This window comes from Ceratotherium simum, chromosome 21, assembly GCF_057802395.1.
Source record: "Ceratotherium simum simum isolate JZ-2026a chromosome 21, ASM5780239v1, whole genome shotgun sequence".
In the NCBI taxonomy this organism is placed as follows: domain Eukaryota; kingdom Metazoa; phylum Chordata; class Mammalia; order Perissodactyla; family Rhinocerotidae; genus Ceratotherium; species Ceratotherium simum.
The window spans coordinates 22278499-22304465 of NC_141920.1; the positions used below are offsets into that span (position 1 = coordinate 22278499).

The window sequence follows — 25967 nt, forward strand, 5'->3', positions numbered from 1 at the left end:
ATGATCAGGAAGACACACAGGCTGCGCTGGGGAGTTCTGTTCTGGGGTGCTGTTTGGTAGGTGGTGGCTCACCCTTATTTGCTTTATAATTTATTTATTCACAAAACAGTGTGAACATGTTTTATGCACTCTGCTGTGCATGTGATTATTTCAAAATCTAAGAATAATTCAAGTGCCCAGTAATTGGATTGGAGCTGGACCAAGACTGGGTTTGCTTCGCCCTCTCCTTGTACCCTACCGCCAGCTCTTGTTCTGTGTTTGGGTGGCAGAGAGCAGGAGAGAGAAGATGCTGAGTGAGGCATGGGTGCAGGCTGCCCAAGCCCTCCCCCACATCCCCCTCCCCCACCACACTGTTTCCAGACACAAATGCCCCAGAAAGACACTGCCCAGAGGTTTTTTTAAACCGCTTTATTCAGGTTGGCTGGTAGTCACGGATTGGATCATGTGTACAGGGTTACCCACACTTCCCTGGGCAAAGCCCTCGGCCTCTCCCACATCTCCCACTCCGTTGCTGAGGGGCGGCCAGAGGTTTGAGCCCGTTCTAAGGGGGTGCTGGGCCCAACAGAAATATTTACAAATCACCAGGGGTGGGTGTCCCCCTGATCAGGGATTGTGAGGGGGTTGGTATTGAGGGGCCCTTAGCTCCCAACAGCCCCAGGCCCTTGGGTGGGCTAGGCATGGGCCCCAGGAGGGGTCTGGGACATTGGGAGCTGGCAGAGGGGGGGCTCCTGGGAGAGCCTCAAAGACCCTGGAAGGGGTCCTGCTGGTGCAAAACTCTGCATGGAGCCATGGGGTCAGAGAGGAAAGGCCCTCCTTCAGACATGCCATGTGAAGGGGCAGATTCCTGGTCCCCCTGCCTCCCCAGAAGGTGGATCAGGGAGCTGTTTCTTAGGTCTAAGGAGGCTGAACATGAACGACCCACCAGGAGGCAGTGGGGCATCTCCCTCTCCTCCCAGGGCCCCGGTGAGTGACCCTGGTAACAGCCCACCGCCCCAGAGCAATGCTCTCCTGGGGACTCTGTGCCCAGTTCGTCACCAGGGGAGAGGCCCCAGTTCTGCTCAGAAGATTCAAGTCCAAATTCGGGAAGGGGTCACTGTCCACGCCCCCAGGTCCACGCGGGGGATGGCAGGAAGGAGGGAGAGTAAGGCTGGGAGGCCCCGGCTCGGGACAGGGTGGGGACAAGCAAGCAAAGCGAAACACTGGACTCCACTGAAGCTGGTGACAGAAAGGGGGCAGCCCGGTCCCGGCAGGATGCCCCACCCCAGCGTTCGGGCGGTTGTCCCCTTGGTGCCCGGGCCCACCTCCTCCGAGGCAGGTCACCGCAGGGTCTGAAAAGGGAGGGCTGGGCGGGGCTTACATGCTGAGCGAGGGGGTGGTGTGCGGAGGGCCGGCTGGCCGCAGGCGGTCTCGGGGACGGGGAGGCTGGACCCAGGCAGTCGCGTCCCCAGCGGTCCAGCGGCTCCTCATGCACTCTGGACAGCCGGAGGGGCGCGGGGCGGGCGGGCGGCGGGTGGCCATCAGTCTAGAGGCTGCAGGCCTCCTCGTCCACCGAGCGCTTCCGCAGCTCCTTGCCCGGCTTGGGCGGCGGCGGCGCGGGCGCGGCGGGCGGGGCCTCGGGCAGGTGCAGGACCGAGTTCTCTCCCGGCTGCACCCGCAGGTAGGCTTTGACCTTGTGGTGCCGGGCCTTGCCGTCGCTGAAGTCGATGACGCGGCACTCGTAGGTGCCTTCATCCGTGGGCTTCACCCGCGACAGGCGCAGCTTGTGGGAGATGTTGCTGCCCACCACCTTGACCACCTGGGGGCGACAGAGAGACCGTGACCTGGCCATCGGGCGGCAGCTGGGAAGACCCAGGCGCTGGTCCCGGGAGGCCACTCCCAGGCTGGGGCCCTAGAGCTGCTCCCACGAGGGCGCATGGAGTTAAACAGCAAACAAGTAGAAGCAACTTCAATGTCCATCAACAGGACGGATAAACAGGCCAGTAGTCAGGTCACTCAGGGGAATACTGCACAGCAGTTAAAAAGAACGTGCTAGAGCTAGACGTGTTAGAGCTCAGTGACATGCAGGAAGTGAGAAGATCTCATAGGAAAAACTCCTACAGTGTGATGGCATTTCTGTAAATAGACACAGGAAAATACTCTATACAGTCGTCTCTCGGTATCCTCGGGGGATTGGTTCCAGGACCACCTGCGGATACCAAAATCCGCGGATGCGCAAGCCCCTTAGTTGTCTCTCGGTATCTGCGGTCCTGCATCCGCGGATACGGAGGACTGTCTGCACTGGTTTTAGAGACGTGTGTGCGCAGAAGTTTAAAATAGACTGGAGGGCACACAGTGGCCTCATAGTAATGGTTCTCTCTCGGGTGGAGCCCAGGGGAGGGCCGTGGACCTGGGATCGACTGCAAAGTGAAATTTTAGCTTAGTCCAAAATGTTTTGTTTCTTTAGAAAAAATAAAGGCTGATCACAAATATATCAGGATCCTAATAACTGTTCACTCCAGTCGGGGGGAGCAACAGTGTCTGTCTGTGATATTTCTTTGTACTTTGGCTTTTTGCTTGTTTATTTGATTGGGTTTTTAGATTTTTATTTTAAAATTGAAATTTGACTTATGTAAAGTGCATACAGCTTGATGAAATTTGACTCATGTGATGCCTGTGGGACCACCAGCCAGAGGAAGGCATGGGATGTTTATAACCCTGTAGAGCGCACCCTTGTGGCCTCTCCTGGTCAATACTCACCCCTAGGGGTTAACCACTACTCTGACTTCTCTCACCATTGATTAGTTTTGCTTGTTCTTGAACTTTCATGGGTGGCTTCTTTCACACAACATAATGCCAGCGAGATTCCTCCATGTTGTTGCATGGCTCAGTTCCTTCTTTTTCATAGTGGTGTAGTATTCCATCATATGGATATACCACCATTTGTTTATCCAGCCATCTGCTGATGGACATTTGGGTAGTTTCCAGAATAGAACTCTTATGAATAAATCTGCCCTGAACATCAAGCTACTGTGAATTTTTTTCAATTAAAAGCGAAAAGGCAGGTGGATAGTTATATAAGGTATTTCAATTGGGAAAGTTGGGTGAAAGGTACAAGGGATTCTATGATCTATTTTTGCAACTTTCTGTGAATCTGCAATTCAAAATAAAAAGCTAAAAAAAGGGAGCAGGGAGTTGAGCCTATGGAGAGGGGCAGTGGGGAGGGGGCTTCCATCCATCCCTGGCCCCTTCTTACTTAGAGTCAAAAGGAGTCCACCCCACCCCCTGTAGCCCCCACCCCACCTCCTTCAGCCCCTGCCCCACCCAGACAGAACGGGAAGATCAGTCCCCAACTGCCAGCAGGGAACCCCCTTCCCAATGATCTTACCACCAGCTGGCATTATGGGCTGGCCAGGCCCAGGCGGAGCTGAGTGCACTTCAGACCTGTGGCCCTGGCCCTGAGCCCTACCGGTCCCTCTCCCCTGGGGGGGCGATGGGGACGGACAACCAGCCTGCCTGTTCTTGCCCAGCCCCCACCCCTGGAGGGGAAGCCCCTGCTGATCACCCGTGTGGTGAGGAGGCCAGGATGAGAAAGAGGACAGTCTCTGAGGGGTGCATTCACCCCACAGCTGGGCCCTCTCACACGTGACTTCTGATCATCCCCCGAATGTGCCCTGGCTTCCCGGGCCCCTTCTCATCGCCTCCCAGATGCCAAGCTCTTTCTGACCTCGCAGCCTTTGCACATGCTGGTCTCTCTTCCCCATCTCTCTTCACCTGCTTGACTCCCATTCATTCTCAAACATCACCTCCTCCAAGAATCTTCCATCACAACCCCCTATTTCCTTCCTGGCAGTCGTCACAATTTAAGAACCATGTAATTTATGTCTGTTGACTTGATTTTTGTTTCTCTCTCTGGCTAAACTATAAACTCCATGAGGGCAGGGATGACGTCTATTTTGTTCATCTTAGTGACCATCAGAGGGCCTGGTACCCTGTAAATAATAATAATAAACACAGTTGTTGAAGGAATGGACTCACTCTAGTTCCTTCTTTCTCCAAATGAAGTGGTACCCAGATATCATGCTTTCTAATCGTAGGTCACAGACACATGATTACACCCATCTCACAGCTGGTGAAACTAAGGCTCCGATAGAAGTGACTTTCCCACAGGCACTGAGTCAGTGAGTGGCAGCGTGGGGAACTGAACCCAGGCCTGCCTCCATGCACTCTGACCCTCCAAATGGCATGACAGGTCCACAGAGGGTCACCCAGAGCTGGCAGGGCCACAGAAGGCTTCCCAGGCTCCAGAAGAGAAGAGCATGGATGGGCAGCACCTGGGAGCCTGGCCCATCCTCCCTTATTCTGAGCCTTCCTGGCTGGTCATCATCCCCCATGAAGCAGGAAAACGTGGAATTATGGTGAGGCAGGAGGTGAGATACAGGCAGAACTTCCCAAGAGCAAGCGGTGGAAAACGCTTCCGCCTCTGTTGCTGTGGGGCACCCCCTCCCCAGTACAGCCGGCTGGGTCCAGCTGGAGGCCATCAGCCCGGCTGACGCCATCACCTCTGACCAAGGGCACGGAGAGGTCCTGCGGCCCTGCCACACTCTCAGGCGAGTTAGGAGATGCTGTTGCAAATGCGCAGCAGGGAGCGAATTACCTCAACATCTGTTTCCCTCACGGATATTAATTATCCTTCATTTGTCAACCCTACAAGGCGCTAATGGAGTAATAATGCAGAGCGCTGGGAGCAGCCGCTCCTAGGGAGGGCGCACCAAGCGAGGCCCACCCTCCACCCACCTCTCCCATCCCCGGACCTGTTGCTGGGGCCCGGACCGCCTCTCCCGGGGAGCAGCCAGCTCCCTCCCCCGTCACCCCCTGCCAGCAAACACGGTGGTCTTCAGAAGTAGAGCTCCTCCCCTCTCAGGAGCAGGGCAGCGGGCACCACAGGGGACACTGGGAGGCTGGCTTCTGATCACACAAGTCACAGCACCCTGGCCTCGGTTTGCTTGGCTCGATTCATCCATTCATTCGACAAACATTTAGCAAGCGCCCACCCCGAGTTGGACCCTGTATGCTGTGATCCAGCCAGACCCCAGCAAGGCCCGTGTGGGCTGGAGGTCTAAGGGGGAACCCAGACCTCACGCCCATAACCAAGCACCTCAGGGAGCTTGATTCCAACAGGACGAAGGGAGAGGACACACATCAGCCTCTGCTCCCTCCCCACCCCAGTGGTCCGCACCCGTGAGCACCATCTGGAGAAGGCAGATAATAAAAACAGTAACAACAGTAATAGTAGTGCTGGCAGCTGGTGTTTATGGAGCCCCTGGTCACTGTGAGATGATGTGCTCAAGCTTCATACATCTTATTTAAACCTCACATAACCCCGTGATGTAGGCCCTGCTAGGATACACAGAGCATGGCCAGGAAACTGAGGCTCAGAGAGGTGGAGTGATTTGCCCAAGGCCACCCAGCTGGTGACAGAGACCAGGTCTTAACCACATCTCTGGGGAGCCTCCCACGACCAGTGAACCGCAGGTCTGTCTCTCCATCACCTCCCACCTCATTCCCCAGGCCCCCAACCCTTCAGGTCTTGGGGGAGCTGGCCGTCCTCAGCAGCATATCCAGTGGAGGGGCCCATCATCCTGCCCCAGCTTCTCGGGGGTGGTGGGAGCAGCCTGTTGGATTTCATCATTCACAAATTGGGCAGAAAATCCTGCGGCCCAGCCCTCCCGCGACTGGAGAGGCCACGAGGAGAGAGACCCCCACACAGCAGCCTGGCTGTAAATCATAATCACCGGGGCGCAGGCATCGACAGGCCTTAGCAGTGCAATTAGGCACCTAATTACGCTGAAAGAGACAAGGCGAGTCCACGCTGTGACCAAGCTCAGCCTCCTCCCTGCTCGCCCACGGCCCAGGCCTTTCCGGACATGGCAGGGGCCCCTCAGCCATCAGGTGGGCAGGCTGGGATCTTCCTCCCCAGCTGTGCCAGGAAGAATGGGCGGTACCAATTGGCCTCCATGGTGCCAGCCCTTTCCCATATGGGGCCTCCTGGCTGAGGCCTAAGAGTGACGTGGTGGCCCCAGGAAGGTGCTGGGGTCAGATGGTCCCTGCCCCAGGCTCGGCCCTGCTCTGAGCTCCGCCACTCCTGTGCCTCCATCAGCAACACCCGGCCACTTCACCAGCCCCTCGGCATGTTCAAAACCCAACTCAGGATCCCCTCAAATCTGGGCCCCAGAAGGCCTCACCCACTCCAGCCAGACACTCTCCAGTTACAGCCCCATTGCTCCTCCCACACTCCAGCACAATCCATCCTTGAATCCCATTGATTTTCCCTCTAAATATCACTGGGCCCCCTCCCCTTCTCTCTCGAATCCAGATGCCCCTGCACTGGCCAGGGCAAGGTCCCAGCTTCTCTCATCTGGGTCATCACCCCAGCCTCCTCCCGGGTCTCCCCAAAGCCACTCTGGCACCTTCCAATCTGCTCTCCCATGATGAACAGATAGATCTTTTTAAAATGCCTCCAACTTAGAACCCTTCCTTCAATGGCTCCCTGCAGTGGCCACCTGGGGTCAGGGGGAAGTTTCAGGGTCTCATCCCCACCTGCCCCTCGGCCACACCAGCCTCCACCAGTCCCTCCAACACACACACTCAGCGAACTTCCCCGTGCTTCTCGTTGACTCTTCTACACTTCCGTGCCCACTTCAAGCAGCACCTCCTCCAGGAAGCCCTCCAGACCTCCTAGACTAGGTCAGGTCCTCCGTTATAGGCTTAGACCCCTGGGCAGCTCTCCTTTTCATTTTGATGGTCGCAGTTGTAATTTGCTTTTTATCGTATGTGATTATTGGATTAACGTCCATCACCCAAACTGGTTAGGACACCCTGAGGGCAGGGACTGGGTGTTTGTGACCGTGGCCTTCACAGAGGCATCTTCGTGACCCCCGACCACAAGCTGGCTGCTCTCTGGATATTTCAAAGGATTCCTAAGATGGATGGAGTGATTTTTGACTCCACATGAGTCTTGCCTCCTTGGCAGACTTCAGAACGTAATGCCCTGTGTATATTGCGGATCACTGCAGGAATTTCAAGAAAACATAGAAACGTCTGCAGCAGAAAATAAAATCATAGAGTAAACCGTGACCCACCGCTCGGCCTGTTAATCCTTTGTGAAGGATGCAGACCTCGTGTGCTGCTCCAGTGGCACCCGCCCTCCCAGAAACCATGCGGTATCCACACGTGTGCAGCACACGTGGGGGGCAGCCAGGTGGGGTAGTCGGGCGCTTGGGCGGCAGAGCCACTTGGTTGATCTGACAAATGTGCTGCCTTGTAACCATCCATGGGGACTCGGGACGGGGCCGCACGGTGCTTCCTGAGGGCTCTTCGGCTGTGGCTTTTAGGGCTGGAGAGGAGGTGGGGGTCAGGATGAGTGGGCCAGGGCCAGGGCACTGGGCCACACGTACGTGGGGACCCAGGCTGCCCACAGCTGTTTCAGACTGAAGCAGGTTACATGAACTGAATCTACAGCACAAACAACTTCTGTTAGACCAAAGGAGGGACTTACAGTGATGAAGGCAGGAGAGGCCCCTGGAAAGAAGGTATGTGCGGAGAATTTCACCTTGTCTTAAAATTAGGAAGCTGGGACACATGTCTACTTGCAAAATGAGTTAAGGAAAATTAACCTAAATTCTAAAACAAAGAACTTCAGTTAGATCAAAAGAAAAACACCAGAACTTGAAAATGGCCAATAAGCAGAATTTGCTTGAGCCATAGGACTGAGGCCCTCACAGTGGAATCCTCAGCATATGGAAGCTACCCGGGGAGATGTTTTAGGCCAGAGGCCTTCCCCAGGCCCAAGTTAAATGAGATAATTCATGCAAAGTACTCATCGTGTTCCTGACATATGGCAGACACTCAATAAATGTTAGTTGCTATATTATTATTATTATTATTTTATCACAGATGCCTGTGCCCCCACATAAACGATCCCCCTAAGAGATTCTGAGCTCTTTCCTTCCCTCGCCCGGTTCCTGCAGAGAAGCTGGGCCTTCTTTCATGGCACCAGCCCCCTGCATGCTTTGCAAACTCATGTTAAGTTTCTACTCGAGTAACCACTGTCATTTACACAGCCCAATCCCTAGGACTTTACAGTTTCTAAAGTGTTTTTGTATGAGCCTCAGACAACAGTGAGTGGGGAAAGGGAGGCACGGGAGGTGCAGAGCTGGAGCCAGGACTCAGCTCCCGGGATGCTCAGCGGTGGCTCCACTGCATCCTCACCATCCCAAGCGGGCACTCAGCACGGCAGACTCTGAACCTTCCCAGGGTTCCAAACCCTCTGAACCTTCCCATGGCGGCCCCGGCAGGTCACGGACCTCCCCACATCAGCTCCTGGAAGCTGACAGTACTTCCTCCCCAGAACTTGAGACCCACGGGCACTGACGCTGCCCAGCAGGTAGATCTGCTGTGCTGGTACCACGGTGTTTTCCGCAAATCAAATTAGGTCCCAACAGTTAAAAATCGGGACATACTCCAGTGAAATCGAGACATTCTTAGAAGACGTGGGACTGCTGGGCTGGAATTCCCGCCTGGCTCAGTTGGGTCCTGCAGATACGGGGTCTGGGCTCTCCAGGTCCCACGGTCCCCACACGAGCCCCTTCACACCTTCATGTCACCTGGACACGTACAAGTACAGGCACGGACGTCCGTCATGTTGGCGTGTCTGCACACCAAAATCTGTCTGGATTTACACCCCCGTTGGCCTGGGCGTGTGTTTGTGTGTGTGACAGTCATTCGGTAATTTTTTACTGGGCACCTCCCCCGTGCCAGGCTCTGTGCTAGGCTCTGGAAATGTAGCAGTCAGGCAGGCAGGCACAGTGTGCCCCACGGTCCCCAGGGGAGATGACAGGAAGCTCTCTGACCGTCTCACACACATGATAATTACAGACGGAAATGCAGCCAGGAGGGAAAAGTAAGGGTGGCCGGCTGAGTCACAGGGTCAAGGCAGGCTTCCTGAGCTGAGCTCTGAAGGAAGAGAGAGGAACAGTTTTCTCGGCAGAGGGACTGGCCTGTGCAAAGACCTGGAGGTGGGAAGGAATGGGAAGGCGGAAAGGCAGCCAGCCAGGCACCCAGGACGGGCAGCTGGGTGAAGCAAGATGAGATGAGCCCCGAGGGTGCACAGAGCGAGTTCCACAGAGCCTTGGAGGCCATGGAGATGATTCTGAGCCTTCTCCTAGACTGCAGGAAACTAGGGTGCGCATACTGTTTACAGGTGCCGGCCATCTCCACGTCTGTGTATCTAAGAACAGTCAAGAGTGTGACGCCGTCTGCACGAGGAGCCGGGTCTACGCCTGTCTCTGGGTTTCCTAACCAGACCCCGGAGCCCCAGCTGGTGCAGGAAATGCAGGGGCTGAGGGCTGGGGTAGGGGGGAGTTGGCGGGTTGGGGAGTGATTGTGCAATCACGCTGAGCGAGCACATTTATTTTATTTAACTAATTAGCATCTTCACATTCCCCTCACGTGGGGCCCAGCAGCTTTGAATTCTAATCCTCTAAGTCAATTAGATTATTCTCTCCTTTGCCTGAGATGCTCCTTAAACCCCAAACAAAATCATAGGAGAGAGAGGTGCGAGGAACGGGGTATATTAACATACACAGATCTCTACCTGCCCGGGCTCACCTGGTAGCTGTCTGGGCAAGAAACGGGGCATTACATATGGATGTGCCCTTGGCAGAGAGTGAAGGTGAGGGGCCAGGGGCATAGAGAGGGTGGACCAGCAGCTGCCCTAAACTGGAAATGGCTCCAATTTCCAGACCCCAACTTGGACAGGCCCTGGGCCAGATGGCACAAATGCTTTGAGGCCCTTGTTCTCTCATCTGCCCACTCTTGCCTGGGTGGCTTCGGGGCCTCCTCCTCGGCCTCTCTGCCTCCGCTCTGCTACCCCCAATGCCCAGCACTGCACCCCCGTGCCTCCCGGTGCCCACTCTTTACACTGTGACTTCTCCGTGGGGCGAGGCTCCTCTGTGTGTCTGTGTCTCATGCGCCTTGGGTCCTGAGCTCCCCTACAAGTCCTTGAGAAGTTGTGGAAGACACAGCAGGAAAGCATGAAGCTGGAGGTCACTCCCCACACACACACTCACACCCCTGCGGGTACCCACATTTTCTGAGTGTGTTGCTGGTGAACTTCTAGCCTCCCGCCAGGCTGACCTCATGCCCCATGCACAAACCCAGCTTGGTCCCATGGCCACACGTGTCCCCAGGCTGGTCCCCTCAGTCCTGCCTGTCTCTTCCAGGCCCCACTCTGGGTGCTCCTCCTCCAAAAAAACTGTCACTCCCTGAGCCACCAGGGTGCCCCTGCCTCCCTGGGCTCCAGCAAAGCCCGGAGACAAAGAGCTCGAGGCAGCCCAGCCACGCCATGACCTTCAGCAAATCTTTGACCCCTTGAAGCCTCAGTTGCCCCACGTGTAAAAGGGGCGAATGCTTGCCCTTCCCCATAGAGGTACAGCAAGGATAAAACGGTCAATGCACAACGAGGCCGGCCTGTCTTGAAATTCCTAGGCTGTAGCTCCCCTGCCTGTCTTACTACCAGGAGCCAGGTGACCCAAGTGACCGTGAGAAGCGGCAGCAGTCAGTCACAATGGGCCGAAAACCGCCGGCTCAGTCTCATTAGACCCTGCTGGTTCTCCAAATAAAAAATGCTGCTGAGCCAGACACGAAGCATCAGGGACGCGCACAGCCTTGGCCCCGACAGGAGAGAATGCGTCTTCTCTCCCCCTGTCATTTTTTGTGCCTGTCATTCAATGAACTTGAAAAATCTCTGGCTTTTAAAACACAGAGCAGGACTATTTTTCCCCTTCTCTTTCTCTCCTCCTCCATCTTCTTGCCCAAGCTCTCTGCTGAACCAGACCAAAAAAAATTTTTTTAAATTACAGCTGTGTCCTCCATTAGAGCCCTTGCGAGAAGTCATTATCAAAACTCACACTTATTTTGGTCGCGTCCTTCCCCGAGTCTTCCTGCTGCGATGCTTTTAGCTGTTGGGAGCGGGAGGGGCAGAGAGAGCAGAGACAAGGCGTTAGCATCACGGGGTGGGGTACGGACAACAGTGAAGATTCCAGCTAAGGCAGGTGACGCTCTGGGGCCGCAGGGTCTGGAGTGGGGGAGTCCCTCAGCTCTGTGTCCGGTCAGGGGATAAGGGTGAGTCAGAGCAAAGGAAGATACAGGAGGTGCCTGTAAACCAACTGAGCGTGTGCTATGCATGTAGATACTCGGGTATTTGAGGATATATGGGGTGGGTACATGTGAACAGGAAAAATGTGAGTCTGCTTGGTGTGTCTGTAGGAGTGTCTGTCTCTGCACAAGTGTTTGTGTTTTCAGGTGTGTCACACACATGGGTGTGTGTAACAGATGCTCCTGGAACCCTGACCACACGACATGCCCTGCTGCTGACCCCGGAGGCTTCCAACTGCAAATACCTACAACTCTGTCTATGGGCTCTTTCCGACCACTGGGTCCTCTAAGTCTGTGAGGCGGGCTGGAAGTGTTGGGGGGTTGACACCTCCAGGAGCCAGACAGAGTGTAATACGTATCTGTGAATATGTTAGAGGCTATTTCACCAACATGCGAGAACGTGTGAGCACACCCATGTGTGCAGATGAAGGTGTGTAAACACACTGTACACATGGGTGGGCAGATATGTGTCAGAGTTTGCATATTATTTGTGTCTGCACGAGTAGAAGAATGGAAGTGTCTTGGTTTGGGTTCCCCCAGAAGCAGACCTTGAGACAAAGGTTCAGGTGCAAGCAGTTTATCTGAGAGGTGGTCCCGGGAAACGTGGGTAGAGAGTGTGGGCGAGTGAGACCACAAAGCGAAGGAAGTCAATAACGGGTGTGTTATCAGGCCAGTTACCACTGTGGGCAGCAGGAACTTACTCCCGCTGGGCATCTTGGGGAGAGAGTGTAGAACACGCTTCAGTCATCCCAACTGAGGGTCGAGGGAGCTGGGGCTTGACCCTCCAACGCCTGTCAGTCATTGGTGCAGCGCCCCTCCAGGCTGCCTTGCTGGCCAGCAGGCTCTGTTGTCCACGGAAAACCCTCAGGCAGCGTCGCAGGTGCCGAGGGCAGGGGGCGAGTGGCAGGGGATGATGCGTGCCCCCGCGTGTGGGAGGCACCTACAGCATCCACTCTAGCGGTGTGTGCATGTGAGCGTGTCCGTGCATAGAGGCGAATGCGTGTGCAGTGGCTGGCTGCAGGAGTGTGCATGTGTGCTCGGGACTGAACGCGGCAGCAATGCCGCCTGGTGTTGGCAGCTTGAAGACGTGATGGAAGGTGAGTCAGGAGACCCACCTGGCCCGTAACCTGGAGCCAGCTGCTGTCCCTCTGGCCTCAGTTTTCTGACCTGTACACTGAAGGGAGAGACTCTGTGCTCTTTAGAGGGCCCTTCTTGCTGAGGTCGTCCCAGGTGCTCAGCTGACCTCTGCCTCCTGCTCCCAGGTGATGAGGGGCAGAGACACCCCTACCCTGGGGGCCAGGATTCTCCCAGCCCAACTCGTGTCTCCCCAGGGGCAGTACCTGGTTCGAGGCCCACGCCTGCTTGTCAGTCCAGTCCCTGTGGCTCCGCATGTACCACCACTGGATCTCCAGCGAGTAGGAGGGGGAGCCGCTGCCGCGGAAGGAGCAGGCCATCTCCACGTCCTCGCCCGTCCGCGCCGTCATGTCGTGGGGCGTCTCTGTGAACAGGGCTGTGCGGAGAAACGGGGAGGAGTGGACGGGGCTCAGGACGCAGCAGGGCCAGCAGGCACAGGCCTGCAGGTGGGAACGGGCTGGCGTCAGGTGGGGCACCTGCCGGAGCTCGGCGGGGCTGGGTGTGCAGCAGCAGCTGGCAGGACGTGGGGATGAAGGAGTAGGTCTAGGGCCCTGGATGCCCCACTCGAGCTGGGCCTCTATCCCAGAGCCTGTGGGCACCATGGGAGTCTCACGCAGGGGAGCGATGGATCCGAGGAGGGCTTGGTTGCAACGTGTGAGCAGGGAGCCCAGGAAGCGGGGAGGAAGCTGCTGTTTTCATCAATTCTTCCAGAGTTTTCCAGCCGCCCCACCCAGTTTCCCTCTCCAGTTATTCCCAACCCCAGTGCACAGCAGCCAGCACCGTCTGTGTACAGCCAAATCAGACTCGGCCACCCCCTGCTCAGAGCCCTCCCTGGTTCCCCACTGCACAGAGGATAAAGCCCACCAGGCTAGGGGGTCAGGCCCTGCCCACTTCCCCCTGGTCTCCTCTCTGTCCCGTGAACGTGCCTCGCTGTCCCACCTCGCTTTTGCCCTGGCTGCTCCCAATGCCCAGAATGTTCTTCCCTTGGCCCCTCTTTGCCTGGCAAGTCACTCAAAGCTCAGCTCAAACTTGGCCCCCTCACAGAGGCCTCCTTGACCACCCTAGGTAGGTTCCCTCACCCCTACCCCCCGCCTACTCTGGTCACGGTCACTCTCTGTTCACTGCACGCAGCGCCTGTCACACACAGGGACCCGGAGCTCCCGGCGGCTACATGTTTCCGGACACCTAGTAGGTGCCCCGAATGGGTGGAACATTCTCCATCCTCTCAGCACCCCCGGGGTGCAGTGGGAGCCACACGTGTCTCCTGTCCCCGCAGGGCCCAGCTCCCCGACCAAATCCCAGGGCAGGCAGTTCCCCTGACCCAGTAGGAGACCCCCCACCCGCCACCCCTGCCATGCCGCCCGGTAAACGAGAAAACAGATCCCCACTCGACGCAGCCCAGCGCCCCTCCCCACCATATGTTCTGTCTCTCGTCTCTCCAAACAAATATTGTCCTGAGATGTAATTAGAATTCTTTCCTCTTCTCAGGAGAGATTATCTCGCCCTGGAAAGACGCCTGGCAACGTGCAGGTCACTCAGGGAATACTGGGCCTGTCAGGCCCCCACCCCATGGCCTGCCTTGTTGCTGCAGCCACCAGGCGCCCTCCACCCAGCGGGGCAGACACTCCTGCCTCCCACCCCCGTGGTCCCTCCCGGCCCCTCCTGGCCCCGCTCAGCTCAGGCAGGAGGAAGAGGGAGCCCTGGGCTGGGAGGGGGCTTCCTGCTGTGGGGCCACCTACTTCTCCCCTCCATGACACTGAGGGCTTCCCGAGGAGAGGGGTTGACGGAGGCCTCCATCCTGAAGCTTCTGCTTTTTCTGTTCTACACACAAGGTTTCCATGCGAGCTTGACTCCAGCAATGGGTTTCTGGGCTAAAAGAAAGTTCGCAACGTCCCTGACCCCCGAGGTCAAAGGTTCGGGCTTCCTGAGTTCTCTGAGGTCTGGCAGGGACTGGCCGCTGTTACATAAACAAAGCCTCTTTAATAAGGATGAGTGTTGTTTGAATTACTGAGCACATGCCAGGTGTGGTGCGCGGTGTCACCTGAAACCTGGGACTGTCCTTCCCACTGGGCAGGAGACGAGACCGGATGCTGGGGGGAAGATCCTCGCCCACCTTCGCCTTCCAGGTCCCCAGGCCCAAAGCTTAGAGCCGTCCCTGCCTCCCTCCCTCTTTCTTATGCCCCCTTCAGTCTCCAGGGGACCCTGTGCGTTCTGCCCCCAGAACATGTCCAGAATCCGGCCCCTTCTCCCCAGCTCCGCTGCCCCACGCTGGACCAGCCACCATCACCTCTCACCTCTAACAGTGCAGTAGCCTCCTCACTGGCTTCCCTGTTGCCACCTGTCCTCCCCAACGATCTATTTTCAACACAGCAGCCAGAGGTATTTTGGCAAAACACAAATCAATCCCTGTCCCTTCTTTCCTTGGAACTCTCCCGCGGCGTCCTCTCACTAAGAGTCAAAGCCAAAGTCCTTACAATGGCAGACAAGGCCCTCCACGTTTGTGCCAGTCCCACTGGTGTCAGCTTCTGCCTTTCCCTTCACTCATTCCATTCCCGCCACAATATTTCCCTTGTTGTTCCCAAACATTCCAGCCGAGATGCGACCTCAGGACCTTTGCACTTGCCATTCCCTCTGCCTAGGACACTCTTTCCCTAGATTCCCACACAGCTCCCTCCCTTCCTACTTCAAGACTCTGCTCAAATGTCACCTCCTCAGTGAGCCCTGCCTTGACCACCTCACTTAAAATTGCATCTCCTGCCCCAGCCCAGTGCTTCAAATCACTCTTCCAACACACTATCAGTGCTGTCCATAGAATTTTCTGCAACAAGGAAAATGTTCTATATCTGAGCTAGTACAGTAGCCACCAGCACCATACATCTCTTGAGCACTTGAAATGTGGCTAGTGTGAATGAGGAACTGGATTTTAAATTGTATTTCATTTTAATTCATTTAACTTAAATGTAAAACTTGTAGGTAACGTCTACTGTTTTAGACAACACAGCTAATATTATTCTACTCATGTTTATTGTCTGCTCTCCCTTCTAGGAGGCAAGGATTGTGTCTGTCTTGTCCATCAATCTATCACGGGCTCCTACGACAGTGTCTGGCACACAGTAGGTGCTCAATAAATACTTTTTGAATGAATGAATGAGTGGACGTGGCTGGGCAGTGGTGGAGCAGGGTCCAGAGCCAGGAGGGCCCCACCCTGAGAGTCTGGGGCCAGGCCGAGCCCTCCCCACCTTCCCTGATGCCGACCTGCCAACTCGAGCAGGACTGAAGGGGGCTGTCTAGGATCTGAGCCACCAGGAGGGGCTGGGGGGGATCAGAGTGAGCGGTCGGCCCCCTGCCCTGGGACAGCCGGGATCTGCCTTGATCCAGGCCCCTCCCCGCCCCACACCCTTTGCAAACAGAGGAAGGAGGAGAGTGGCAAGACCCCTCGCTGGATCCGAGGTGACCAGCAGTGTGACCCTGGCTGTCCAAGAGATAGTGGGAGGGACAGCTGTGACCTCCTCCAGGTGCTGTTGCCTGAGCCATGGGAATCAGAAGGTACCCACCATCTTCCCTCCTGCAAATGGGGAAAGGGGTCCAGAGCTGTCAGAGGGTTTCTCATGGTAGGATCACAGACCAGGAAGGAGCCAGCCCTGGAACCCGGGCCTGTGTGACGCAGCCACCATGCTTCTCCTCCCAGAGATGGGTGCGTGGGGTGGGGGGGGCATGTCTGGCTGGCAGGAGGATGGGAAATGGCTTGTGTGGGTCTCATGGGCCGTCCTTGGGCAGGGGGTGGGGTTCCATCGGGGTGACCTGGGGAGAGGCCGGGCCTCCATCCACCCTCACTCAGCCTCCCTCTGCCCACAGGCCCCCCAAACTGATGGAAAACCCTGACGTTGGCCCACCAGCTCTTTTTACTGATGCAGGAAGGAAGGCTCTGAGACGGCAGTGTCTGGCCTGGGGCTACTCAGCAGCCAGGGGTCAGCAAGGTCAGGCCCCAGGCCCGAGTCCTTGGCCAGGCCTTCTCACCCCCAAACAGCCTCGGGGGAGCACCCCACCACACAGCCACTTGCTCCCCGAATCCTAGAAATGGTCATCTAGAGGGCGCTGTCCAACAGAAACAGAAAGCCAGCTACACGCACGAGGCACATATAGAATTTTCAATTTTCTAGTAGCCACATTAAAAAAAGTAAAACAAAAAAATTCTTAAACAGGAGAAATTAATTTTAATAATGTATTTTATTTAACCCAAGATATCAAAAAATTATCATTTCAACATGTAATAAAAATTATTAATGAGATATTTTACATCCTTTTTTGTGCTAAGTCTTGGAAATCCACATGTATTTTACACGATTACAGCACATCTCCATTTAGACCAGCCAATTCCCAGTGATCAGCTGTCACGTGTGGGGGCGTCCTAGCAGATGACTCTGGGCAGCCTCAGTTCCCCTCCCCCTCACACGTCCCCACAGCTCAGGGGAGGCAGCCAAAGCCCCTGGCCTTTCAAAGCCACACGGCAGAGCCTGGATTGGAACACAGGCCTGTCTGACTCCAAGGCCATGTTCTTCTCAGAGTATTCAAACTCTTTTTGGCTGTAGAGCTCTTTCTTAAAAAGAAACAGTCCACGATGGCCAACCTTCAGGGTCCTGTGAGACAGGGTGGGGAGTCTCTTTTGCTCCGAGTGCAAAGGCTTGGGCACAGAGGAGGCAGTTCACCCAGCCTGAAGCAATCAGGGGAGGCCTCCCAGAGGAAGTGTTGCCCATCCCCTCAAGCCCCAGGTGGGGCAGGTGGTCCTGAGCCAGGAGTGGGGAGGGGCTTTGGGTGGGAGGCTGGATAGAAATCTGGCTCCGAGAACTCATGGAGCCAGGTGAGTTAGCTATCGGTGCAGCCACCAGCTCTCCCGCCCACAGTGGACTCTAGTCCCAGGATCTCTCTGATCCCCTCAGTCCCTGCCGGGAGCTGCCTAGGTGAGGTAGGGGAGGGAAGGCCCCTCTAACATCCCATTGGTTCCAACCTCAGTGGTGAAGGGGGCAGTGTGTCTGCAAGACAAGTAGGGAAATCGAGGCTCTGGACATCTGATGGCATATCTGAGTCTCCGTATTCACAGGCAGCAACATAAAGGAGGCCTGTCCCAGGCCCCATCGCAAGGAGCCCCCTTGAGCGAGAAGCCATGTGTGCAGGTAGGCACCAGGTGCACAGGACTGGGAGCCTGGGATGGGGGACTGAGCCTGTTTCTGCCAACAGACTTGCTACTTGCTGTGTGACCTTGGGAGAATCTCTCCCCCTCTCTGAGCCTCACTTTGGTCCTCTGTACAATGGGGGTTAGAACTCATGGACTGAGAGCCCCACCAGCTCAGACAATGTGAGGGAGAAAGTGATGTATGTCCTAAGGCCCATGCCCTGGGCACTTCCACTCAGGACAGAAAGGGAATCTGGGAAAGCTCCAGAGAGGAGGAGCATGTAAGCCAGGCCCTGAAGGATGGGTGGAAACTGACAAGCAGAGGCGAGGAGAAAAGGACCAGTGTGAGCCAAGGCAGGGAGGACGGAAACCCAGAGAGCTTTGTTTAAAAAAAAAAAGTCCATACCATTTATTGAGCACCTACTGCATGCCTAGCACTATGCAGACATTGCCTCTAATACTCTCTAACCCACTCACTCCCATTTGATGGATTAGGAAAATGAGGCTCAGACCTGCCCAAGACTCACACAGAGTTGGGTTTTGAACCAGGACGCAGGGGTCCCTCAGCCCGTCAGGATTTGCTCTGAATGATCAGGTGAAGTTCAGCCATCAGGCTCCACAATTCTGCATCCCACTCGCACACCTCCGGAGATGGGGTGCTCAGTCCCTCCTCCCTCCACTGAGGGTGGGCAGCTCTAATCAGTGAGAGGTTTTTGCTCCCTCGCCCAACTCTGTGAGAGAGGACTCTGCATCAGGACCAGAAACTGGAAGGTGACCCACACTAATTTTGATGACGATGATGATGACTCAATAATAACCTCTAAGAAACAGACAGCACTTGCTTTGTAGCAAGCACAATGCCAAGCCCTCTACATAGTTTCTCATGCTCCCACCATGATGCTGTGGGGTAGGTGTGAGCGTGATTATGCCCATTTTTCAGATGGGGAAGCTGAGGCTCAGAGAGGTTAAGCGACTTGCCCAAGGCCACAGAGTAAGTGGTTGCATTTGAGCCCAGGTCTGGACTCTAGAGTGGGAGCCCGTAGCTTCTAGAGCTTGCTCCTGCAGCGCCTCTTCCCAGCCCCCACCCCACTCCTTCCCTCCAGCCACCCAGACCCCTGTCTCCACATTAGCATCGCTGTGGAGTTTGGGACCTAACATCCATTTCTCCTCTTTGACTCCCCATCCCTGAGCCCTCTCCCTGCTCAGGAAACTCCTCCCAGCAGGCCCCGGGAGGCGGGTATGATTATAGATTTTTGAGAAGGATGCAACTGTGTCCTCCAGCCCCAGGGCCCGAGAAGGGCTGGGCTTGCTGGGAAGACAATGAAAACCGCCGTCCACAAATCAGGATTCTGCAGGAGAAGGAGAAACGGGCTTGACTGAACGCAACAGCTCCTTCCTTTCTGCTTTTAATTGGGGGCGTGATGTATTAATTAACCCCAGGCCCAGTTATCGGGCGTCGCCTGCAGGAATCAGCTCTGTGGCCCTGGCCGAGTCACGGGGTTTGGCTTCTGGTTAAGGCCGGGGATGACCTGGAAGATCTTGCCGGCCCTTCAAGACGAGGGCCTGACCTCCTTCCTAACCTTCCAGGCCCTGGTTCAGCACAAACATCTAGGGCTTTGCCTCAGGCCTGGGTTCGAATCCTGTTTCCTCCACTCCCTAGCTGTGTGAACTGGACAAGCCCCTTTGCCTCTCTGAACCTCAGTTTCTTTATCTGAAAAGAGGGGAGAATGAGAGGATGGAGGGAAGGATAACACACGGCAACATATGCCTCATGCCCGGCACTTAGTAGGTGCTCAACCAAGAGCACTCCTTTCCCTCACCTTCCAGCACGAAAATTCTATCATCTCCAGAAAGGTTTTTAAAGAGGCCTCGTTGGAGCCTCCTCAGACCAGGCAGTGGATGCAACGTCTGTATTTCATGCACGCCTGGGCCCCGAGACCTCTCATCCATCAGTCCTGTACTCTTCTCCTTCCTCATTTGCTCCCGACACCACCCCTCCCTCCACCTGGCAGCCAGTGGGACTCACACAGGCCACAGGGGCTTGTCCCCAAAGGCAGCCCCAGCCCAGCCCCCAGCCCCCTCCATCTCTGAGCTCAGATTCCCCTCTGGTCCAGCCCCAAATCTCCTTTCTCCCTCTGCACAGTCTTCCCTGCCCATCCAGTCTTCAAATCTCTGGTTTGAGGCTGCCTCCTCCAGGAAGCCTGCAGGGACTGGACCCCAGCCCACCCATCAGTCTCTGCTGGAACAAGAGCAGGGCTCCCCTTGGGGACAGGTGGCAGGGGCAGCTCGTAGTCAGGGGACCCAAGGCAGAGCTTCAGCTCGACAGAGGGAAAGGGGGCAGAGCCCTTGGTCACCCCTCAGCCCAGGCACCATCTCTTGCCAGGACATCCTGAGTCACTGTCTGCTCAAAATCCTCCCCTGATGAATGGAGAAACAGAATGTGGTCTCTCCATACAATGAGATATTACTCAGCCTTAAAAAGGAAGGACATTCTGACACATGCTACAACGTGGATGAACCTTGAGGACGGTATGCTGAGTGGAATCAGCCAGTCATAAAAGGGCAAATACTGTGTGATTCCACTCATATGAGGTCCCTGGAGTAGTCCAGTTCAGAGAGACAGAAGGCAGAATGGTGGGGGGCAGAGGCAGGGGGAGGGGAGTATGGGGGGAGGTTAGTGTTTAATGAGAACAGAGTTTCATTTTGGGATGATGAAAAATTTCTGGAAATAGATAGCAGTGATGGTTGCACAACAACCTGAATGTATTTGATGCTGCTGAACTGTACACTTAAAAATGGTTAAAATGGGGGCCGGCCCGGTGGCGCAAGGGGTTAAGTGTGCACGCTCCGCTGCGGCGGCCCGGGGTTCGAAGGTTCGGATCCCGGGTGCACACCGACGCACTGCTTGGTAGGCTATGCTGTGGTGGTGTCCCATATAAAGTAGAGGAAGATGGGCACGGATGTTAGCCCAGGGCCAATCTTCCTCAAGAAAAAAGGGGAGGATTGGCATCGGATGTTAGCTCGGGGCTAGTCCTCCTCACCAAAAAAAAAAAAAGGTTAAAATGGTAAATTTTACGTTAGGTATATTTTACCACAATTAAAAAAAAATGCCCCCCATGGCGTCCCAGACCTGCCACAGTGGTTTCCATGCAACAAAAACTCCCCTGGCCTCGTGCCTGGACTGCGCCTCACCCCTACGTCCACAGGCTCCTCACTTCTTTCAAGTCCTTGCTCACATGTCACCTCCTGAGTCTTCCCTGCCCCCCAGTCCCCCTTGTCTCTGCTTCACGTTTTTCCCCACCACTGATCACTAACATATACATTCTCACTTATTTATCTCACTTATGCCCATCTTCCACTTTGTGGAAGCCTCTCAAAAGCAGGAGGTTTGAGTCTGTTTTGTTACTGCTGCATCCTGGCAGCTAGAAGGACGCCAGGCACGTAGTGGGTGTTGGTTGAACGCTTTGCTGTGTAGACAAGACACACAGCAGCTCTGGCAGAGGCAGAGAAAGGACCCCCTCCTCCCTGCTCGGGCCACCTGGGCACTCCAGGGAGCGCTCTCCCTGGGGGCGCCCCACTGGGAAGCTGCCAGCTCTCAGGATCAGTCAGGCTCCGGGTTGGGCATCCGCCTGCGGCTCTGGCTCTGCCGGACCCCAACTGCGGCCCCTCCTGCACCCCCCCGGCCACTTACATGTGTCCCCCTTGGGCACAGCCTGCACATGGTTCCTGGAATCTCAGCTCACGGCTGGCCCTCTGCCTGGAGACACACTCCCTCCGGGGCCAGGGTGGAGGCCCTCCTTGGCGCCCTTGATGGTCTGCGAGTGCCCCTCTCACTGCCCAACTGGAGTGTGTCAGATGACAGATACTGAGGGGTCTGTGTCTCCCCCCAGCCTGGGGACCCCCCAGGGCAGGGCCCCTGCATTGCCCAGCATGGAGCAGGCACACAGTGGGTGCTGTTAGGCATGTGCTGAATGAATGAATGAATGAATGAATGGAGTGAGAAAGGAAGTTCAGACAAAAACCCAGAGGACTTAAGTCAAAAACTGTAAGACAAAAACAAGAGAGATTGACATCATTCCTTCATTCCTGCACTCACACATTCATTTGGCACCGACCAGGTGCCAGACTGCAGCTGGGGGAGGACTGAGTCCACAAGAGCGGGGATGGGCACAGACGCAGGGACAGCATGCCACAGGCAACCGGCAGGCCCTGAGTCAGGCCCCAGCCGGACAGCCCCTCCCGCCCCTCCTTCTGGCCCTCCTCACCACCTGCCCCCCAGCCCAGCCTGGCCCATGTGGGCCCAGCCGAGGGGGCTCCCAGCCACGCTGACAGGCCAGCTGGAGGGTCCCCGAGAGGACCCATAAAGTTGTCATGTGAAGGCGACCAAGAATGAGACGGCAATAAATAAATAAAGGCCGACAGTGCCAGGAAGGGGTGGCTTCACTGGCAGCTCTCCCACCCTTGAGGCCTCGGCGCAGCCCTATCAACCCTGCGGGATCATCTTTCTGATGGGAGGACCACACTAGCCAGAAAGTTGATGTGCCTGATCCCACATAATCCTCATAGCAACACTGCAGGGCAGGGATCATTGTTCTTGTATCACAGGCAGGGAAACCAAGGCTCCAGAGAACCTGGGGGCCACTGGGGCCAGTCCCCTGTCCTGGTGTTAAAGAAAGGAAACCCCTCCTATGTGCCAGGCACTGTATACAGGACCCCAACTTCATCCTCCCAAAGACTTGATGAGGTGGTACTATTTATTATCAGCCCATTTCACAGAGGGAGGTACCCAGGCTCAGAGAGGGAGTGTCAGTGCTTGAGGCCACACAGCATCAAGAGACAAAGTCAGATTTCAGTCCCAAGGCTGACTGCATTATTTCCCAACCAAAACCTGAGTCTTCTCTAAGCCCCTTCTCCCCTTTCGACTCTAAAAAGTGTGACGCTCTGGGGGCCATTTCCAGAAAGGCTGCCCTGTGCCCAGCTCAGCTGGGTGCTGGGACTGCGAGGGTATGTGGCACAGGGTCAGGGGGGCAGAAGGGGGCAAGGCTGCAGAGGGGTGTTTCATGAAGCCCCAGCTCGCCTGTGGATCTCGCCGCGTTCCTGAAATCAGGATAAAGAAACCGTCCGTAGAGGAAAACGGGAGAAACGGGAGGGAAAGGCCCCCGAGACAGAGAAGGCTGGCTGTGGAGGGAGCCCTCTCCTCCAGGGCTGGGTGCAGAGTGTCTGCCCCGGGGTGGGCCCAGGGGAGGCAGCCGAGGGATCTCTCTATTTGCTCCTGGGCAGCCCCAGCGTCTGGCAGGCTGCCTGCAGCAAGAGGGATCGAGATGTGAGTCGATGAGGGCTGTTGCATCTTGGAGTGGACAAGCTTTCCTCTTCTCAAGAAGTGGAGAGGAAGGCACTTTGTACAACAGCTTAAGGAACGGCAGTGTGTCTCAGTGGGAAGATGGCGGCCTGGGCATGGAATAGGAGCTCAAATCCTCCCCTCCAGAAGGAACCAAAGATCAACCTTCACGGACCCCTACCCCGGGGCCAGGCCCCGTGCTGGGCTTTCCAAGATGGTCAGACCAGGCCCTGGCCCTCAAGGGCCTGGCCACAGTCCACAGGAGGGCCAGACACACAGACCAGTGACTGTTGTATGGACAATGGCTGGGACTGAGCCTGGATTGCCATGTACAGTTGTTCAGGGTGTGCACCATTCACATAGCTGCGAACCGTAATGCTCCCCAGAGTTGTGCAGGGCACAGCAGGATGCAGAAGCTCTGGATGGAGGTGCAAGTGCTGGGAGAGGAAAAGGCAGGTGCACGTCTGCCCGGAGAGTCAGGGAAGGCTTCTAGGAGGAGGAGGCACACTTGGACTTGAATGCTGAGTGAACAGGACAGGGACTACCAGAGAGAGAGTTCCCCAAGTCCACCCTCTCGGGGGACCACCTTTATCTTTTCTGCAGGATCCCTCTACCACCTGCACTCTTACTTACTTAATATTTATTTTCAAAGCATCTTTCCCTTTTTACTTAAATAAATTCAGCTTAAAAGGAGATTTTATTACTGCCATAAACAGAAAATCAGCATCACTTGCCATAAATAGAGGGTAACTGTAAAAATAAACAGTATGAAAACCAAGCAGGCTTCATAAATTCTAACCAGGGAAGTTTGCTTGCCGAAGGCTACGAGCCTCGGTCTCCATTTGCTCTCATTAACGAGGGAGATGGGTGGGAGTTAGGCGTTACATTCAGAGCAGCACCAAGCAGAGACTTTCTTCTTGATCAAAAGGGGCTTGGGATGTTGGCCCCACCGAGTGTGGACACCAGGGGCAGCCTCCCCCACCACCATCACGGTGGGGCTCTGGCTTCCTCAGCCACTGGCACAATCCCACCATTCATCTCTGGTCCCACCACCAAGACTTCACCTGCGCTGGCCCATCTACCTGGACGCCCTCCCTGCCGCCCGCCTGGCAGAATCCCACTGACTCTTGTGGTCTTGCTGCTGGGCCGCCTCCTGTCTGCCTACCGTGAGGTTCCCTGTGCCTGCACCTGGTGAGGACCGACACCCCTTCCTGGACCCAGGAGGCCCGAGTGCGCCCATAGAATGAATGAATGAATACAGAGATGAATGGAGACGGTCTGTGCTGTTCAAACTGGGGGAGGACCTTCCTGAGGCATCGATATTCCTCCCCAAAATGAGGAAAGAACATTATTTTTGTATTAAAATAAACATGAATATATTATGGCATAGGATACAGAATTCATGAATTTTGAATGAACTAGGAGACATCAAAGAAACGCTGGCCCTGGTGGGGAGCTGTTTACTCTCCGGCACGGGGCAAACCCCTAGTCAGGGGCCTCCTGTCGGACCCATCCAAGGCCTCGTTAGTCTGCAGCCTCAGGCTCCTTCCTCAGAGGTGCTCTGCGCAGGGAGTGTGGATGTGTCACCTAAAGGGGGAAGGGGACCGGGAGGAAGGAGAGGGACGGGGGAGGGGGGAGCCCAGGACTTGCAGGCCAGTATGCTGCAAGTTGCAGCTCTGCCTTGGCTTGCTGTGTGGCTTTGTGGAAGCTGCGTCACTTCTCTGAGCTTCCGTGCCCACATGTGTCATGGCCGAAAGGCTTACTGTGAGGATGAAATGAACTAATGCAGGCAAAGAGCCTGTTTCTGGGTGCGGGACACAGTAGAGCCCCAACACCTGCTCTTACCTGGTGCCCCCACCTGCTGCTGAGTTTTAGACACACATTCACCTGGGCGGGGGCGGGGGGAGGTCCCTGCCCAGCCCCAGCTGACTGGGGAAGGGGGCTGCCCCACCCAGTAAAAATTAGAATAGCTAATATTTTTGAGCACTTACTCCGTGCTAAGTGCCTGCTGACTCTGTGCCTCAGTTTTGTCAGCTATAAAATGGGGATAAAACACACAAACCCCCCTCATAGGGTTGTTGTGAGGACTAAAGGCATTGACATTTATAAAGTGGACTGCCTGGCATGAATATGTGCCATGGAGGTGTCTCCTTTTTATTTATTCATTTAGTTAGTTTTAATTGAAGTGAAATTCACATAACATAAAATCAACCATTTTAAAGTGAACAAGTCAGTGGCATTTAGTGCATTCACAATGCTGTGCAACCACCCCCTTTATCGAGTCCCCAAGCATTTCCATCACCCCAAAGGAAACCCTGTACCCAGTAAGCCGTCACACTCCACTCCCCCAGCCCCTGGCAACCACCATTCTGCCTTCTGTCCCTATGGATTTGCCTATTTCACATAAGTGGAATAAAATAATGTGGCCTTTCGGGACTGGCTTTTTTCACTTAGCATAATGTTTTCGAGGTTCATCCACACTGTAGCATATATCAGCTCTCATTCCTTTTTATAGAGCTGTTTCTTTAATAAAATAAAATATCTCACCAAATCCCCAAAACAACCTGGGAAGCAGCCACTATCGTTCTCCTCCTCTTAAAGGTGAGGAAACTGAGGCACGGAGCTGGGGGGACTGGCCCAGGGCCCCTGCCAGCAGCCCGATACAGCAGGGCCGGCTGTGGGCAGTGCCAGCGCCAGCGGCCGGGGGCGGGGCGCCTCCCAAGGCCACCGGCACATATTGAGGGAGACAGCAGGGGAATTACCATCTAGGGAGATTTAAGGAGCAGGGAAAATATTCTGGCACCTGCAGGACAGTGGGACTTGAGCAGGTTTCCCCAGCGGAACTCCCGCCTCCTCTTCCCACACGCCTGGGCTACAGGGAGTGAAAGGCTCTGGGAGGGAGAGAGGTAAGGGTGGGAAGGTGCAGGGAGCCCGGGACGGGGCAGGGAGCGGGGTCGGGGAGCAGGGACAGGAGAAGGCATCCTGACGTGATGGCTGGTGAGGCTCAGAGCGGTGGCGTGGGAGCCCGAGAGTGTCTGACCCCAAAGCCCAGGCATGTACCCATCCCTGCTGCCTGCGGGGGCCAGAGGGGGTGAACGGAGGAAGCACAGGGAGGCTGCTGAGTCACAGGGA

The 25967-nt window shown here is 55.6% G+C and overlaps 1 protein-coding gene across 1 annotated transcript in view; it reads right to left on the reverse strand.

Moving 5' to 3' along the window:
- Nucleotides 1-408: 408 nt before the first annotated feature.
- Nucleotides 409-25967, reverse strand: part of VSTM2L (V-set and transmembrane domain containing 2 like) — a 36655-nt gene continuing 11096 nt past the window's right edge. The window contains exons 2-4 of the mRNA XM_004430415.3: nt 12534-12703; nt 10947-10997; nt 409-1795 (exon numbers count right to left, since the gene is read on the reverse strand). Of these exons, the coding sequence (XP_004430472.1) occupies nt 1523-1795; nt 10947-10997; nt 12534-12703 (494 nt within the window). The 3' untranslated portion in view covers nt 409-1522. The remainder of the gene's footprint in view (nt 1796-10946; nt 10998-12533; nt 12704-25967) is intronic.